Consider the following 16,804-nt stretch of genomic DNA (forward strand, 5'->3'; position numbering starts at 1 on the left):
TTTTAGCCTGATTTTTAATGTGGCTATAACAAAAGAAGAATTCTTTCTAATATACTTTGAGTCAGCAATGAGACTTCTTGTACCTTTTTAATGAACTATTCTGTTAGACGTTGAATGCCTTTATATGAATATTTTAAAGTTCAAAGTTTATAGCCCCACTTTAATGCTGTAGAAGCTGTTTTATCTAAGCTAAATGAGTTAGGATTTATGTATTTTTGGACTACAACTCAGAATTCCTCAGGCAGCGTGGCTAGTGGTCATGCTGTCAAGGGACGTCTGAATACAGTGTCTCTGATTTAAACTCTTTACATTTTTTAAAATTCTGAAATAGTTATGCAATCTCCCCCCACCTCAATCAGTTGTATTTCCTTTAGCTAATATAATTTGCTTTGATGTGGACTTTTTCTCATGCTGGTAAGGAAGGATTATGGATGTTTCAGTGATGTGCTATCCTATAACCACTTTATCTGTTTCTCCAAGTTGGCACAGTGTTGCAAAGTGGCCTGGGGTTGATTATGGTCTTTGTTCCTTCCTTCTCTCCTTCCTTCTTCTGAATGGATCAGCATTCACAGCTGATATGTGGTAGAAATGGAAATGCCAAAGCCATGTTTCCCTCTACTTTCTGTGGACATGGAAGAAGGAAATGGATGTCTCTGAAGAGGAAACATCACAGGGGTCACTTTCCAACACGTGACAGTGGTGGACTATTGGCATCCCAACTAATTTAACAGAAGGAAAACCCCAGTACTACGCGTATTACCATTACCACCCTGTTTCCCCTAAAATAAGACCTAACCTGAAAATAAACCCTAGTATGATTTTTCAGGATGCTCATAATATAAACCCTATCCCAAAAATAAGCCCCAGTCAAGTGAAACCCCGCCCTCCATCCTAGTGCAGCAACCAGAAAAAGATGTCACAACTGTATTGGAATAAATGTAGATTGTTATACATGGAAAAAATATAAAACATCCCCTGAAATTAAGCCCTACTACATTTTTGGAGCAAAAATTAATATAAGACCCTGTATTATTTTCGGGGAAACAGGGTACAGTGGTCCCTCACTTGACGTGGATAAGCTGTTCCAGCAAAATGGCTGTAGAATGAAATCGTCATCAAGCGAAAGTAAAAATCCCATTGAAATGTATTGAAAACCAGTTCAATGCGTTCCAATGGGCGAAATACCTCAGTGTCCAGCGAAGATTCTGCATAGGGTGGCCATTTTCTGATCCCTGTTAAGCAAAAAATCCATCCTAAAAACAGCGGGCAGCCATTTTGAAACCCGTCGATCAGCTGTTTTTAGATCATCATAATGCAAAGAATTGGTTCCTGAAGCAGGGAACCGATCATCGTGAAGTGATTTTTCCCTGTTAAAACAACATTTTGCGATCACAAAAGCGATCGCAAAGACTTCATCATTAAGCTATTTCCTCATCTAACGAGGTAATCGTCAAGCGGGGCACCACTGTACTATTACCTTTACTCACTCTGTCTTGTAGTTATGTTACCCATTCTTCTGCAAATGAATGCTTATGCTCTATTTGCTTCATTTTGGATTTAGATCTGTCAGATTACATCAGGGCTTTATTTGCTCTATTGGCTCCCAGTCAGTCTTCTGGTAGTGTAATATATCGGCCTTTAAATCCCTTTCAGTGTTGTGCTTCTGGATAGTGTTAGAATATAATGAGATCAGGTTACCTAAAATGACAGCATTTTATTAAATATACCCACTTAAATCTTCACAATTTTTTCAAAGGTCCTGCTCCAAATGCCCCCAACCAAATGATGTATATGGCTAAAAGGGAGGGGACATTCTCAGTGGCTGCCCCACAGCTGTGTACCAACTTTCCTAGACAACTTTACGTGCACATGTACACACTTCCTATACACCCTGAATACAGTGGGGTCTCTACTTAAGAACGTCCCTACTTAAGAACAATCCAACTTAAGAACAGCTCCATTTGATAAATTTTGCTTCTACTTGAGAACAGAAATCCAAGATAAGAACAGGAAAAGAAACCTTTCCTGCTCTTTTTTTAACCTTAGGTCATCTTAGGTTAAAAAAAATTCTCCCCCTAGTGGTAGAGTACGTATTAACCAGCTTTGCATTAGTTCCTATGGGAACTAATGCTTCAATGTACGAACGCACCTCTACATAACAAAAAACCAGCCAGAACGGATTAATTGGTTTTCAGTCCATTCCTATGGGAAATTTTGCTTGAACTTAAGAACGTTTCAACTTAAGAACACCATTCCAAAACTGATTAAGTTCTTAAGTAGAGGTTCCACTGTAGTTTCTATGGACAGAAAAGAGCAGATACGGATTAAATGGTTTTCAATGCATTCCTATGGGAAATGCAGATTCAACATAAGAACTTTTCAACTTGAGAACCACCTTCCAATACGGATTAAGTTCTTAAGTAGAGACTCCACTGTACCTTAAAACCTGCTCTGGTTATGGCATTGGTGGCATTGATAGCATGCACATTCGTCAAGCCTGAGATGTTGAAAATCTTATGCAAGATGTGGAGTTAGGGATGAGTGGTGAAGCAGCAGTGTTTCCTTGGGACACACATATTCCCAGAGTGCTGCCTAAGGAAAGATTGGCAAACTGTGTCTGAATATCTTATATCTGGAGAACCTTGGTAAGGTCACCATAAATCAAAATTGATTTGACAACACAAAATTATTAAGAATAAAAAATGCATTGTGAAGAAATCCAAAATGATTTCTTCAAATAGGATGAAGGGTATTAACATGGTAAAGTTCAAACATGTGTAGAGTACTGCATAAAGACATGGAAAAAAAAATAAAACATCCCCTGAAATTAATTAAAGACCCAACTTTTCATATATACCAATAGGATCTGAGCTAGAGGCAACTGACCAAGTTGCTGTTGCAGCTAAGCTGAAGAAAATGTTGGCTCATCCCATGTGTGGCTTGGGAGAGAGAGATAGAGATAGATAGATAGATAGAGAGAGAGAGAGAGAGAGAGAAGTGGTACATTGGGCATAATTACAAAAGGAATCATGATAATTTTTAAAATGTCCAGAATCGTTTTAAAATGTCCTGTAGGGCAAATCTGGTCATTACAGCAAAAGAAGGAAATTGTAGAAGATATGGTAGCAAAACGATCAAGGGACTAGAGTAACTCCACTACAATGGAAGGCTGTAATCTTCAGGGCTCTGGAATTCATTCCCACAAGGCGATAGCTACTAGTTTGGATGGCCTTAAAAAGGGATCAGATCCATAACGGTCAGGGCTATCAATGGTTGGAAGTGAGGATGTCTCTGTATTGTCTCCAATATCAAAGGCAGGATACTTTTGTTGATCAATTGGTGAGGAGCCTGAGATGAAAGGTATAGTTGCAATCATGCACATTGGTGGACCTCCAAAGACAAATGACAAGTAATCATGGGTGCAGAATCTTAGACTAGGTAGTTCCTTAGTCTAATGCATCGTAGCTATTATTATGCTCTTAAGAAAGCCTAAAGGTGGACGTATCAGGATTCCCCCCCCTGAGTTTCCAAAAGGTGTCACAAAATAGAAAAGAAATTTCAATCAGTCATGTAAAGACAAAGATGATGATAAGGTTACCTACCATACAGATCCACAGACAGACCACACCGTAAGAGCAAAAACCATGGAGGTATGTTAAAACAATATTTGGGGATTAATGCAACAAATAATTTTTGTAGCACCTGAAAGACTAGCAAGTTTTAATTGGGATAAGATTTCTTGGACTGTAGCCCATTTCTCCAGACACACAGAGTAAATCCTTAGCAGGGAGACATTGATACATATAAATATAAATGACTGTTTCCTAAGGCTGCTCTCCCTGCATTTAGAGAATGAGGACAATCCATAAACACTTGTGCCAAATAAAACCGTTTTCAAGGTGCCACAAGACTCTCTGCTGTTTTTGCTGCAATAGATTTACATACAGTATATCACAGAAGTGAGTACACCCCCTCACATTCCATAAATATTTTAGTATATCTTTTCATGTGACAACACTGAAGAAATGACACTTGGCTACCATGTAAAGCAGTGAGTATACAGCTTGTAATAACAGTGTAAATGTGCCATCCCCTCAAAACAATGCAACACACTTTTCTTGCCATCGGCTTAGACATTAATGGCTGTGTGCTGCCATTATTTTGAGGGGACGGCACATTTGCACTGTTATTACAGTTCTGTGATATACCGTAGCTACCCCACTGAAAATGTCTGCAAGGGGAAGAAGTATACTTAACATATGAGACAGGTGGAATTTTAACTGACGTTAACAGATTTGGCACACACTGGAAATCAAAGGCAAGGGGATAGTCCCTCCTCCACTTGTTTTAAAAATACTGTGGTCAAGAGTCCCTCTAGGGCAGGGGTCCCCTATCCCCAGTCTGTGGCCCAATGCTGGTCCGTAGCCACCCGTGAGCGCTCCCCACGCATGCATGTAAGCAAGCACACCCCGCCCATCCGTGAGCATCCCCCCGCCCCCTTTGCATGGACCACACTCCCCAACTGGTCTGTGGTTCAGAAAAGGTTGGGGGCCACTGCTCTAGGGTGTGTGTCTGTGTGACTCCGCCCCTTCCATGCAGAGTGCCTCTTCCTCCGTGCACCCAAAGTGATCACTTTTAGCCCCTTTAGTTGCAGTTGTGATGGAACACCACTTGGGTATGTGTGTGTGAAGTTGTGCATGTGAGGGCCAAAGCCCTACCCAGTGGGGCTGAAAATTAGAGGGAACGTTGACTGTAGTGTACATTTCTCCAGTCACTTTCAGATCAGTTCTGCACAAATTAATCCAAAGGTATGCATGTTGAGGACTGTGGTCTGAATATTGCCAAAAAATAAAATGTAAAATCTGTAAATACTTTACCAAACTTAAAAAGTAAGGAGATAGCAGTTGAATAATTTTTTAAAAAAATGTGTTTCCAAAAATAATTTGTACATTGCACCTCTTAACTAAAATCTGAAAAAAATCTAATCAAACAAAAATGATAAAAATGTAACCCTACATTTGTGTTTCTTCTTAATATAAAGCTTCCCTGCTGTTATGTAGAGAGAGTAGCAGGGGGAGCAGTGGTAGCCTGTGCAGTTGGATTGTTGGTGAGCTGCAGGTAATTAGTGGGAGTGGGTGGTTCCTTGGGTAAGCATTGTATAAATGCACATGTGTCTTTCATCTTATCTTGTTGCCTGGAAATGCTGAATAAAGGCATGCTGATCTACAGTTTGGAGTCATGAATCCACTATTGAAGACTGGCGACAAGGTTGGGATTTGATAAGGGAGACGGCCTGAATTACTGAAGTCAGTGCCCCACTGGGAAGTGACGGAATCACAGACACAGTTTTGCAGAAGGCGATATTTTTAGTATGTGTGGGGGCAAATTTTTGAAATTGCCAGGGCCCTTATGGAACCATTTAATGTTATTAAAGAGAAATTGAGAAATCACTTTTCACCTCAACCCTTTGAAATATTTATTTATTTATTTATTTATTTATTTATTTATTTATTTATTTATTTATTTATTTATTTATTTATTTATTTTATATCCCGCCTATCTGCTCAGGCGAGGAACACTCTAAGTGGCTAACAATCAATAATATCTTGCCGACATGTATTTTATAAAAGGGATCAAGCACAAGGAGAGTCGATCACAGGATTTGTAACAGCTTTGTGACAAGCAGCCACACACTGTAAATTTACAGATTTAGAAACAGCTTTGAGGGATCGACTGGTGCATGGACTGAGGGATGAGCAATTGCAGCACATTCGTTTGCTAAGAAGGAATTGACCTTTAACATAGCTCTGGAGGGGGAGGTCTGCATAAGGGGGAGTTCACTCCTGCCACAGAAAGCTGAACCAGTCCTTCAGGGGAGTGTGAAGGATAATTCTGGAGAGGAAGAGGAGATACATCAGACTAATATAGAGAAAGTGAAAAGGAATGAACTGGAGGGAGGAAGGGATATGCAGAGCAAGAGTATTACAAAACTCTGATCTGGCCAAAGCAAAGGAAGGGTCTGTCCTTCTAGTGAGCACTCAGGATTGATTTCCTTTAGAATGGACAGGTTTATTCTCCTTGCAGTCCAGGGGACTCTGAAGCTGAGGCTCCAGTACTTTGGCCATCTCATGAGAAGACTCCTTGGAAAAGACCCTTATGTTGGGAAATTGCGAAGGCAAGAGGAGAAGGGGACGACAGAGGATGAGATGGTTGGACAGTGTCATCGAAGCCACCAACATGAATTTGACACAACTACGGGAGGCAGTGGAAGATAGGAGGGCCTGGCGTGCTCTGGTCCATGGGGTCACGAAGAGTAGGACATGACTAAACGACTAGACAATGGGGCCAGTAGCCATGATCATAGGTTTTTTTTATGTTGAGCTTCAGACCATTTTTTGCACTCTTCTCTTTCACCATCATTAAGAGGTTCTTTAATTCCTCCTCACTTTCTGCCATCAGAGTGGTATCATGTGCATATTGGAGGTTGTTGTTATTTCTTCTGGCAATCGTAATTCCGGTTTGGGATTCCTCCATTCCAGCCTTTCGTATGATGTATTCTGCACATAGGTTAAATAAGCCGGGGGACAATATATTGGCTGCTAGGTGGTAAATACATTCAGCAGATGAAGTTATATCATTCCCACATGGAAACTCATAGGTCAACTTGAAAACCAACCGCTGTAATCCTTCAGACCACAGAAACATGTGACGAAATTTCTACACATCAAATTAATCTGTGTAGTCCTGTATGTCCAGTGCATCAAACAGCAACACTTTTGACAATATGTTTTCAGCACTTCTCTGAGATGCCTCATATGAGGAAAGAATCTACAGATAAATGCAAAGGATTCTCAGTTGCTGACAAAGAAATTTCTCCTGACATTTGCTGTGCAGTTTCAGCTATTCAGCATCAACAGGAGACAAGTGCATGGAATCAGGGTACAGCTAGTACAATGCATTACTAGCTGCTTTCCATTAAATCCGTATTGTGAAGTGCAGGGAATAGTAGCAAAAAGAAAAGCTAATCACATTAACTCATTTAGAGTGCAGCAAATATAACATCAGCCGTTTTCTCTTACAGTGTTCAGTCAGACTCATATCCTCCTTCAGAATCTGAAGCACTTGAAAGAGCCACTTATTCATGTTTCTTGGATGTTCCCTCTCTAATGGCCATATGCACGTGTCTTGCAACTGGTGAATGTGTGTCAGCATGGGACTGAACATCATGAAGGAGCTTATGGTGCAGTTTGCCTCTAGTTGTCGAACAGAGAATGATGAGATGATTAAAGACAAAGCAGTTGGGCAGGGTAAAATGTGAGCCATCAAATCAACCAAAGATGAACCCAGTACTATTTTAATGGCAAACACAAGTAAAAGATAAGAAGAGGAAGAATCTCTAGGAAACAATGGCAGTGTGAGAGGGAGAACTTGGCAAAATATAGTTTTACTCCAAAGAAAGCACTGCAAAATGAACTCTTGAGAGTTTGTGTTAGTTTAAGGGACTTGGCTGTTGAAATGTTTAAATGTTAGTAGCCAAAAATACACATTAGTGAATACTTTAATAGTAGCATCCCTGTGTGTTTTTCCATTTTCAGTCCTGTTCGTGCAGACCTGGGCAAAGTGCAGCTCAAGGGCCACATATGGCCTGCGAGCCGCTCCTGTCCGACCCACGGACAGTTTTGAACATCAAAACCATTTATAGCTTTTTGTCTAAAGTTCATCAGTTGCTTATCTTTAACATACCGCAAAAAAACCTCTTTAGTATTTGTGGAGATTAACAAGTTTAAAATAAAAACAATCATAACATCACTGTTTCATTTTATTTTTAAGTAAAATTGGTTGGGCCCCCGAACACAGTTCAGATTTTTCATGTGGCCCCCCTATAGAAATTAATTGCCCACCCCTGTGTTAGCGTGACACTTTCTGTCTAGTTTTCTCGCAGGTAGAGCAACCATTCCTTTGTATGACATGTAAAGACTAGCCTGCACACAAGAATACAGTTTTATGTACATGGAGGATAATTCTGTTCTAAAGCTTCTGGCAAGCAATAGAATTCCCAAGTAAGACTAACATCCGGACAACCCACTGAGAACTAAATGCACCACAATTTTCAGTTCAGTTTACTTATTCAAGAATTAAATTGAAAGAAGTTTTAAAAAGCTGATTTTAAAATAAAATTAATAAACCATTAGCTATCTAAACTCAAGCCATCAAGAGCCCCGTTTTAGTGTGGAAAAGGTAGGACACAAGGAACAGCTTGCATCATTAAGAAGATGCTACAAATAGCTTGCTGTCTGGATAACTGAGTGAGCTAGGTATCTGTCTGTGGAGCCAGAGAGTTTCATTCTCCACTTTGCACCCTGGGAAAAGAGCCAGCCTGTGTAGCCCTGGGCAAGCTGCACAGTTCCAGGTTGTCCCCAGAAGAAAGGAAGGGTAAACCACTTCTGAATGCTATCTGCCTAGAAAAATTATGAGATGGGTTGCCATGAATTAGAACTGACTTGACAGCAGATTTAAAAAAATGCATGTATAGCTCACTGAAGGAGAAGCTTGGATCTCCCTGGCATGGCTTCAGGTCAGTCCTGCCTCCTTGTAATCCACATGAAGGCAAAGGAAATTTCTTTTGTAAACAAAGATGCTACTCTACAAGTTTGGGAAATCCCCCAGGAAGGAAATTGAAACTGACCCATCTATAGCCTGGGAGGACTTGCATGACAGGGCTTACTTGACCGGATTGTGGTATAAAGCTGATCAACACAGTAAAGTGCTGCGTATCTATTACTGCAGAATCCGCATACTCAGCGTGCAGTAGGACTAAGTAAGTTATTTATGCCCGTGAACATACGCATCAGTCTATCCATCTGTATAATCTATGCAATCCTTCTGTTAGGAATGTCAGTAAGGCAGCCTGCTAACTGAAGGTGTTTCTTTGTTTGGGAGCAGTAAGCGATGGCAAACATGGGCTGAGGAACTGATACAGCAAAGACACCTCGGTCTGGACTGTTTTCACTGAAGATTTTGAGATGTAAACATTAAACTGAACTTGTGCTTCCCAACTAGGTCAATCCCATGCTTGTATCCCCAGTTCCGATGAAAAGCACATGCAGTAATATTAGTGAGTAGTGTCACACACTACTACTGTACTCTCTGGACCAGTACTATTTGTGTATGACACGTTTGTGGGTGGCATTTCTTCGCTGCCTTGATCTCTCAGCAGTTCTTAAAGGAGGAGGAGGACAGGAAACATACATCCTGCCATTTCTTTTGAAAAAGCATTGCATGGTAAACTCCCTATTAGTAGATTAAGTTGAGACATAAAATCTGGACAAAGTAACACCTTTGCTTGAATACCTTTGGGTAGTGTGGGCGGCATACAGTATAAGTTAAATAAATAATGAATAAAGTAAATAATACTAATTTTAGTTTTCGAATTGTTTGTTGTTTAGTCATTAAGTCGTGTCCGACTCTTTGTAACCCCATGGACCAGAGCACACCAGGCCCTCCTGTCTTCCACTGCCTCCTGGATTACAAAATTACAGTATTAAAAAAAATCAATCGTTTTAGCACAGGCAACACTATATAACTCTCCTTAACACAATACCTGAAGACTCAGTGATACAGATGGGCACAAAATGCCAGTTCAGTGGTTTGTGTTGCTTTTGTTTCTTGGCTGAACAGGTGTTTGGCACTAGATGCCTGCCAGAGGAAGCAGGGCTGGGAACACTAGTTTGGCTGAGAAACAAACCAGCACAAACTGTCAATTTGTGCCCATCCCTACTCAGTAATTATGAAGTTCATTGACAGGATACCTTCAAAGGAGCAGCACATAAAGCCAGCAAAGTCAGAGATCAGATCTACACATCCCTTTTAATCCTTCTTGGATCTACAGTCGCTTCTGTTATCTCATGTGTAGATCTGGCCAGGGTGTGTGTGTGTGTGTGTGTGTATGTATATATATATATATTATGTATATATATATATTAGGGTTATTAGCCCTATTAGGGTTTCACTATAACTTGGTTCTGACTTGACAGCACATAGCAAGACTCATATCAACTTAGCAGAAATACAGTAAGTCCTATTAGATTTAATAGGTTTTTCTTTTCAGTAAACATGGAAAGAATTGGATTAAATTTAATGGAGAAAACACACACTTTTATAGTTGAATTTTCAGCCATACTTTGTTATCTAGTGCAGTACAGAGAGCGCTTACTTACATGTTGGAAATAATTGCAGGGTGTACCTTTCATGGCTCAGTGAACTGAACAGTTGTAACAAACTCAAAATTACAGCACTTTATGACTCTAAATGTAATATATTTGCTATATGTGATATAACAAAAAAAGGTTCTTCTGTTAAGACATAAGGAACTGGTTGGTGGTGACCTTCCCTGGGCCTCAGGAGCAGCCTAAGAAAGACCAAATGGAGAAGACAGGAGAAGCCCACAAAACCGCAAAGATGGCTAGCCTATATTACTTACAAATATGAACAATCCAGCTGAAGTGGATCCAAGAGAGCCTTCTGCCCCTCAAACGTTCCTCGGAACTAGAATACTTGAAGTCTAAATTAATTTAACATTTGGATACATTAAAATGACACTTTAATAAAAGGCAACCCCCTGAAACAAACTCTGTGACTGTTTGGACTGTGCCACGAGGCTCTTACTAAATCCTTCACAATACTGGAAATTCAAACTGAAAGGAGCCTTGGCAGCTGCAAGGCTCTGTTTTAATCTACTCCCAGCAACTTTACACTTTGGGAATGGACTAAACTAGAGCACACCAACCCACACCAAAAAAGTAGAAGCCCTGACGGGCTCAAGAAGGCACAGTTTGGAGATTCCTTGGAAGCAAATTGGTCCACTTGTCGTGTTGACACTGAAAAAAAAGCAGGCCAATCTGCTCCAGCAACACCGCAAATGAGGAGAGATGCTCTCTGGACATACTGTATTGGGGGTGTGTGTGTAATGTGTCACTTGCATAATTAACTTGTAAATCACCCAGAGTGTTTGAAGTGCTATGGGGCAGTATATAAGCAGCACACTTTGATTTTTTTACTTTGCTTTTAGTAAACAAGTCGCTTCAGGATATAAGCAAATGGAACACTTAAGAAAGCAAAGACACATTGGGTTTTGTCTTTTTTCTCCCCCCCCCTTTTTGTGAGGGAGGGTTTGTCTGTTGCATGCAAAACAGAGGTCAAAAAGGTGAGTAGGTCCAAAGGCACAGTGCAAATGGAGAGGTATGTGGGAATCCTCAGCAGTGTTATGTTTCTCTTTTATTTTTACATGGACACAGAGATCCTGTTGGGGAGGTCTCTTGTTTGTGTTATGAGTGACAGAGTGTGACAGAGTGTGTGTCACAGAAAGACCAGCACCCCCAGACTTGAGAAGAAGATGGAGAAATCACAAGGAAAGATGGGATGGTGAGCCTGATACAAATCTGCAAAGAGTTGCAAGAGTTCAAGTTTCTGTATCAGTAAGAAACCACAGACCTGGAAAGAACATTCTAAACGTGGACATGTTTGTGCAGAGAGAAAAAAGGAAGAAGGTTGGCTATAACCAGTTGTCCAGACAAGAAAGAGGAAGCAGACTAGCTGAAGCCAAGTCTGTGGCTGATGGAACAAGCTGTACACATGAAAGCAAGCATTCCTGCATGGCAACAGATGGTATCCACCCAGGAAACCAGTCTGATCCCTGCTTGCCCACAAGGCAGTTCTATGCCTATAAGAAGGATGACCCAGGAAGAGACAGGTGGGCTTTGACAGCGCTGCAAAGATTGCTCCCATCCCCCTCTCTAAGGACTGGCCATTCCCAGAGAAGGGCCTTTTGGATGAGTGAGTATCTTGCATGAATGGGAAGTATGAATGAGAGGCCTCTTGGTACCTTTTGTCTTATATCCCATGTCTTACGTCTCATCAATAAATGTTACATGAATAGTGCTTAAGGCAAAATTATTGGTCTTCTTGTCAGTCGTCTTCTTGTCAGTAGTCTGGCCTGGCTCTTTCTCTCCTCTCATGGTCTCTCTCCCCAGGATATAAAGAACAATAACCCGTTTGGGTAACATTTGGATTCACATAAACCTTTTCTTTAAATTTTTTTTACACTCTCCAAGGAATCCCTGTCTCTTCTTTTGTGTGCGTTTGTGTGTAATGCAAGGTGCAAATGGCGGCAGCGGGGGGATCCCTTTCTTTTGTTTCCATTGGTGAGATTTGGGGGAGGTGGTAGGAGACTGCACATGGCCCTTCTCTGCATGCCTGGCCCTTTCTCTCTGACACCCCTTCCCCTCCCTCCCCCTCTCCAAACTTAGCCAAATGTGAGTGCAAATAGCAGTTGGCTGTCTGTCTGCTTTTGATTGGCTGCATTTTCCCCCTTTGCACTGCCATGTATAGGTTGTCCCTCTCTCTTTATGATATTTGGATGTGAGGATTGCACTAAATGGCATGTCCCTCCCCACCCCTACCTCAATTGACCCTATTTAGACTGGACCAGCCCACACTAAAAGGGCCAGTCTGCACAGAGAGGCAAGGCTGTTGTTCATTCAAGGCCGCCACAGTATCACAAAGATGATTATCCACAGCATTATGTTAAATGGTCATCGCTTTTAGACAGATAAAAGTAATCTAAATAGTTCTGCATTGCAAATTCATTTCCATAGCTTTTTCTGGGACTTATTGTTAGCATTTTGTATTTTCCCTATAAGCCATTGTATTTAAGTTACAAGGCACAACTGCTCCATAGTCAACCTGCACAACTCTGCCATCCCTCATGCCTAATATATTTGTCTGTTGCATCCTTGTGTACTTACAGTATGGGCTCTTTAGAACATTTTCACTATGTATGTGGATATTTATATATATAAAAAGCTTAGGCTGAGAATAATTACTGTATCAAATTGCTTTTGCACCACAGCACCATAGGATAATCATTGTATTTGAACTGTGATTGCCTCTGCATTTTTCAAATTAAATTTTAAAACTTGCTAAGTATTTATATGCATCTTCTCTAAAACAATTTACTGTACATATTAACATAGTTAACAGCTTAATAAAAGGAGGACTGGGGAACATGTAGCCATGCTGAACTCCAACTCCCATCAGCTGTAATCAGGATACTCAAAAGTGAGAGGGGTGATGGGAACTCCAGTCCAACAAGATCTTGAAGGCCACATGTTCACCCATTGCTTAACATACTGCAAAGGGTAAATGAATGGCTTGAAGCAATGGGTTTGCATATGGGGAAAATCTGTTTGAACAGTGACCTTGAAAGGACCATTTTCCCCCCACATGCAAATTCAACCTCTAATGATGAATTGAACCCCTAATGATGAATGATGAACCCCTATATAATGAATATATCAAAAGCACATATCAGTGTTTATATGTTTGTATAACATGAGAAATTCCATTTTCCACATCAAGGAAAATTATTTTCAGAAATCAAACATACTGTACTTTGTAATAGAGAAATCAAAAGCAAAACTCAAACACAGTCTCATATTTGGGAAGCAATCAGCATTGTCTTATCAGTTTGTCTACCTGTATCCAAAATATCATTATGCCTGGTGGTTGTGCTTCTCTTTAAATGCTTCAGCTTGGAACCAGGAAGCCTATGTGAGTTGACTTCAGTTTCTGCAATAGTTTCTGAAGCAGTAACTTACACACAGGATAAATGGGAAAAAACAAACCTTTCCCAGGGTATTTGTTGTTATTGTTGACAATGACACTAATGAGAACTTTCTCTACTGAGTCATACAACATTTGGGACCTGTTGCTTTCATGGGGGTGGATATTTGTCAGACTTATGGAACACGGAGAAAAGACTTAATGCCCACCTCACATTGCTGAGTAGGCAGTAATGAACTATTTAAATCTGAACTAAATTTTAAAAATGGGAGAATCATGTGTTCCTTGTACACAATCCAAAAACAAGGATGGGTGATACTTTTATTACACTGTCATTTTCCACTGTGGGCAAGCTGCACTGTCTCAGAAGAAGGGAATGGCAAACTGCTTCTACCTGGAAAACCCTGAAAAAAGTCACTGTAAATCTGAACTGATTTGACAGTACATTATCATCATCATCGTAGTAGTAGTAGTAGTAGTAGTAGTAGTACTAGGCGGATAGCCCAACTGCGTCCCTATCTCGACGTGGGGCCCCTCACTACCTTGGTGCATGCACTTGTAATCTCAAGATTAAACCACTGCAATGCGCTCTACGTGGGGCTGCCTTTGAGGCTGCTGTGGAAACTACAGGTGGTGCAGAATGCTGCGGCAGTGGTGTGAAAAAATACCAACATATTTCACCTACTCTGGCTGCACTGCATTGGCTGCCCATCCAATTCCGCATCGACTTCAAAGTGTTAATGCTTACGTACAAAGCCCTAAACAGCTTAGGGCCTCGTTACTTGGCGGAACGCCTACTTCCACCTAGTTCTACCCATGTCACTCGCGCGAGTCAGGAGGTGAGGCTGAGGAGCCTAATGCCGAGGGAGGCCCGGAAAGAAAAGACAAGAAACAGGGCCTTCTTGGCGGTGGCTCCTCGCCTCTGGAATAACCTTCCCCCTGACTTTCGCGCGGCTCCCTCACTGGGTACTTTTAAAAATCAATTAAAACACTGATGTTTCGGCAGGCCTTCCCCTTAATCAAGCAGGCCTTCTGTGCTTGATTAATTATGGAACTGAATAGATGACAACACAGGGGTCATCAGGTTCAGCTATAGGTGGCCCACTGCATTAGAAATTCAAAGACACTTTTACTCCCCAATATCTTTGTTTCCAACAATACTTTTATTCCTGCTCCAAATTCCCAAGGCAGATTTGGGGACCTGATGACCGATTTGGACTCCACATATCCAACAACACATATTTGGAGGGAGCTGTTGCCCAAAAATAAGAAATGCTGTCCTTGGAAGCCTCCAAGAGCAGTTCTTCCCCTCCAGAGCATGGGTAACCCCAACTTTTTTTCACAAAAAAATCTGTTATTGGCTGAAGCCAATCCTGGAAGGTCCTTGAGTTATAAAAATGGTCCCCCGTCACCCAGAGCTTGCCCTGTCTTGGTTTTATTTATCCTAAAGAACTAGATAAGTGAATAATGTTGCAAAATATACCTACACTAAGTGAAAGCTCTAACACAATTCTGCAGAGTGTTCATGCATCCTACCCCCCCCAAAAAAACCTCGAGTTCCAGCTAGACAGTGAGGCTATCAAAACCTGCTCCCAGATACTATACTGTAAGTTGCTGAGGCAGGCCAATTAATTTATCCCATAAGTTCCTGATTCAGATTCTTAGTTTCTGGGTCCCACCCCCCTATTCTTTTGGTTTGCAGCTTTGTCAATTGCCGTTTCAGTTCCAGTCCAGTCAGCATCCAAATATCCACATTTGCTACAACATGGAATCCCTTAGAAATAGTACTACTTTGACATTTGTATGATTCTGGGAAATGTTTTCTTTTAAAACATAAAGAGATTAATAAGATAATAAAATCAAATGTAATATACTTGTGAATTTGTTTCATGAATACATTACTTTTGCTTTATCTTAAACATTTCATACAGTCTTACATACAGTATTTAGAACACTTCTTTTGATCATAACTGAAAACTTTTATTTTGTAATTTGTTACCCAAATAATTATGCTTTTTCTTGGACTCAGGTATATTATTTGCTGCAGCCACCTCATTAAATGATAACCCAGTGAATTCAGGTTTCCCATTGCAAGCTTAATAAATACAGACCATTCAGGAGTGCTCTCTGATTTTACTTTCAACATTGTTTATTTTCTCACCAATAAATTTTGCAAATTGTGGTTCGTCATAAATATGAAGCAGCTTTCATAAAACAAAATTTACACAATCTCATATGCTTTTATTAGGCATTTTGTACCTGTACCACAAATCACTCTCACTGATGTTTCTAAAGAGTTGTTAAAAGACTTCCTGCGATGCAGATACACTCATCACTATTCCATGAATTTATTGTTCTTTTGTAGTGACTATTCTCATCAAATCCTCAGGATTCATTTCGTAAAGCTGCTGTTGAATGCTCTCAACCTCCAAGTTGATTAAGATATGCACACAAAATCTGTGACATCATAACATGGAAGATTTATAAAATACCCACCCCACATCTTTAATCAGTCTTTATATAGAGATTTATTTAGATATATAGGTATGTATGTATACATATGTGCATAATTCTTTCCCCCAACCCCCCAACAAAAGTATGAGCAAGATTTGTGCAGATTAAGGGTCTTCATCCATCAATGGAATTTCTAGAAAATAAAAGAAAGAGTTAATTGGGTTTTAATTGTGGACTCTGATGGGAGGACCTGAAATTTAATTGGGCTATAACATGCCACCAGCAGGACCACTGTAACTAAGCAGTTAAGGCACTCAATTATGCATGGATTTATGCATTTTTCCAGCTTTACTGCACTTTTGCAATCAAAGAGTTGGTGGCTTCATACCTGTCAGCCCAATTAGTTCAAAGCTTCTTTCAGGTGGCTGTGCATTTTAGCAGTCCTCAGGTTACCCTGCTTTTAGGATGAGAATTCAATGAAGATCTAATTTTTTTTGCACTTAACTCATATATGTGAATTTTGGCATCCATTTATCACTAATTTTGGGTCATCTGAATTAGCAGGTTGTACAAAACATTTCCATGTGCAATGGTTTAAGAGACCACCAATCCTTCAGCAAACCAAATGTTAGAGGTAACTGATATCATATTGCAGTGGAATCTATCAAATGTTGATCCCAAGAGTGATCTTGATGCACTTGGCATTCACAGAACAAAAGATCCCCAAAAT

General features: G+C 40.4%; 1 protein-coding gene and 1 long non-coding RNA gene across 7 annotated transcripts in view; both read right to left on the reverse strand.

Annotated features, from left to right (window-relative positions):
• LOC144585798 (uncharacterized) overlaps positions 1–4,535 on the reverse strand; it is a 338,116-nt gene extending 333,581 nt beyond the window's left edge. The window contains exon 1 of the long non-coding RNA XR_013540358.1: positions 2,150–4,535. This is a non-coding gene — a long non-coding RNA (uncharacterized LOC144585798). The remainder of the gene's footprint in view (positions 1–2,149) is intronic.
• Positions 4,536–15,751: 11,216 nt separating this feature from the next.
• The window catches only part of SUSD4 (sushi domain containing 4), a 165,172-nt gene continuing 164,119 nt past the window's right edge, over positions 15,752–16,804 (reverse strand). For all 6 annotated transcript variants that reach the window (XM_072990784.2, XM_072990779.2, XM_078382987.1 and 3 more), the window contains one exon: positions 15,752–16,267. In XM_072990784.2, coding sequence (XP_072846885.2) covers positions 16,239–16,267 — 29 coding nt within the window. In that variant the 3' untranslated portion in view covers positions 15,752–16,238. The remainder of the gene's footprint in view (positions 16,268–16,804) is intronic.

This window comes from Pogona vitticeps, chromosome 1 (assembly GCF_051106095.1).
Source record: "Pogona vitticeps strain Pit_001003342236 chromosome 1, PviZW2.1, whole genome shotgun sequence".
In the NCBI taxonomy this organism is placed as follows: Eukaryota; Metazoa; Chordata; class Lepidosauria; order Squamata; family Agamidae; genus Pogona; species Pogona vitticeps.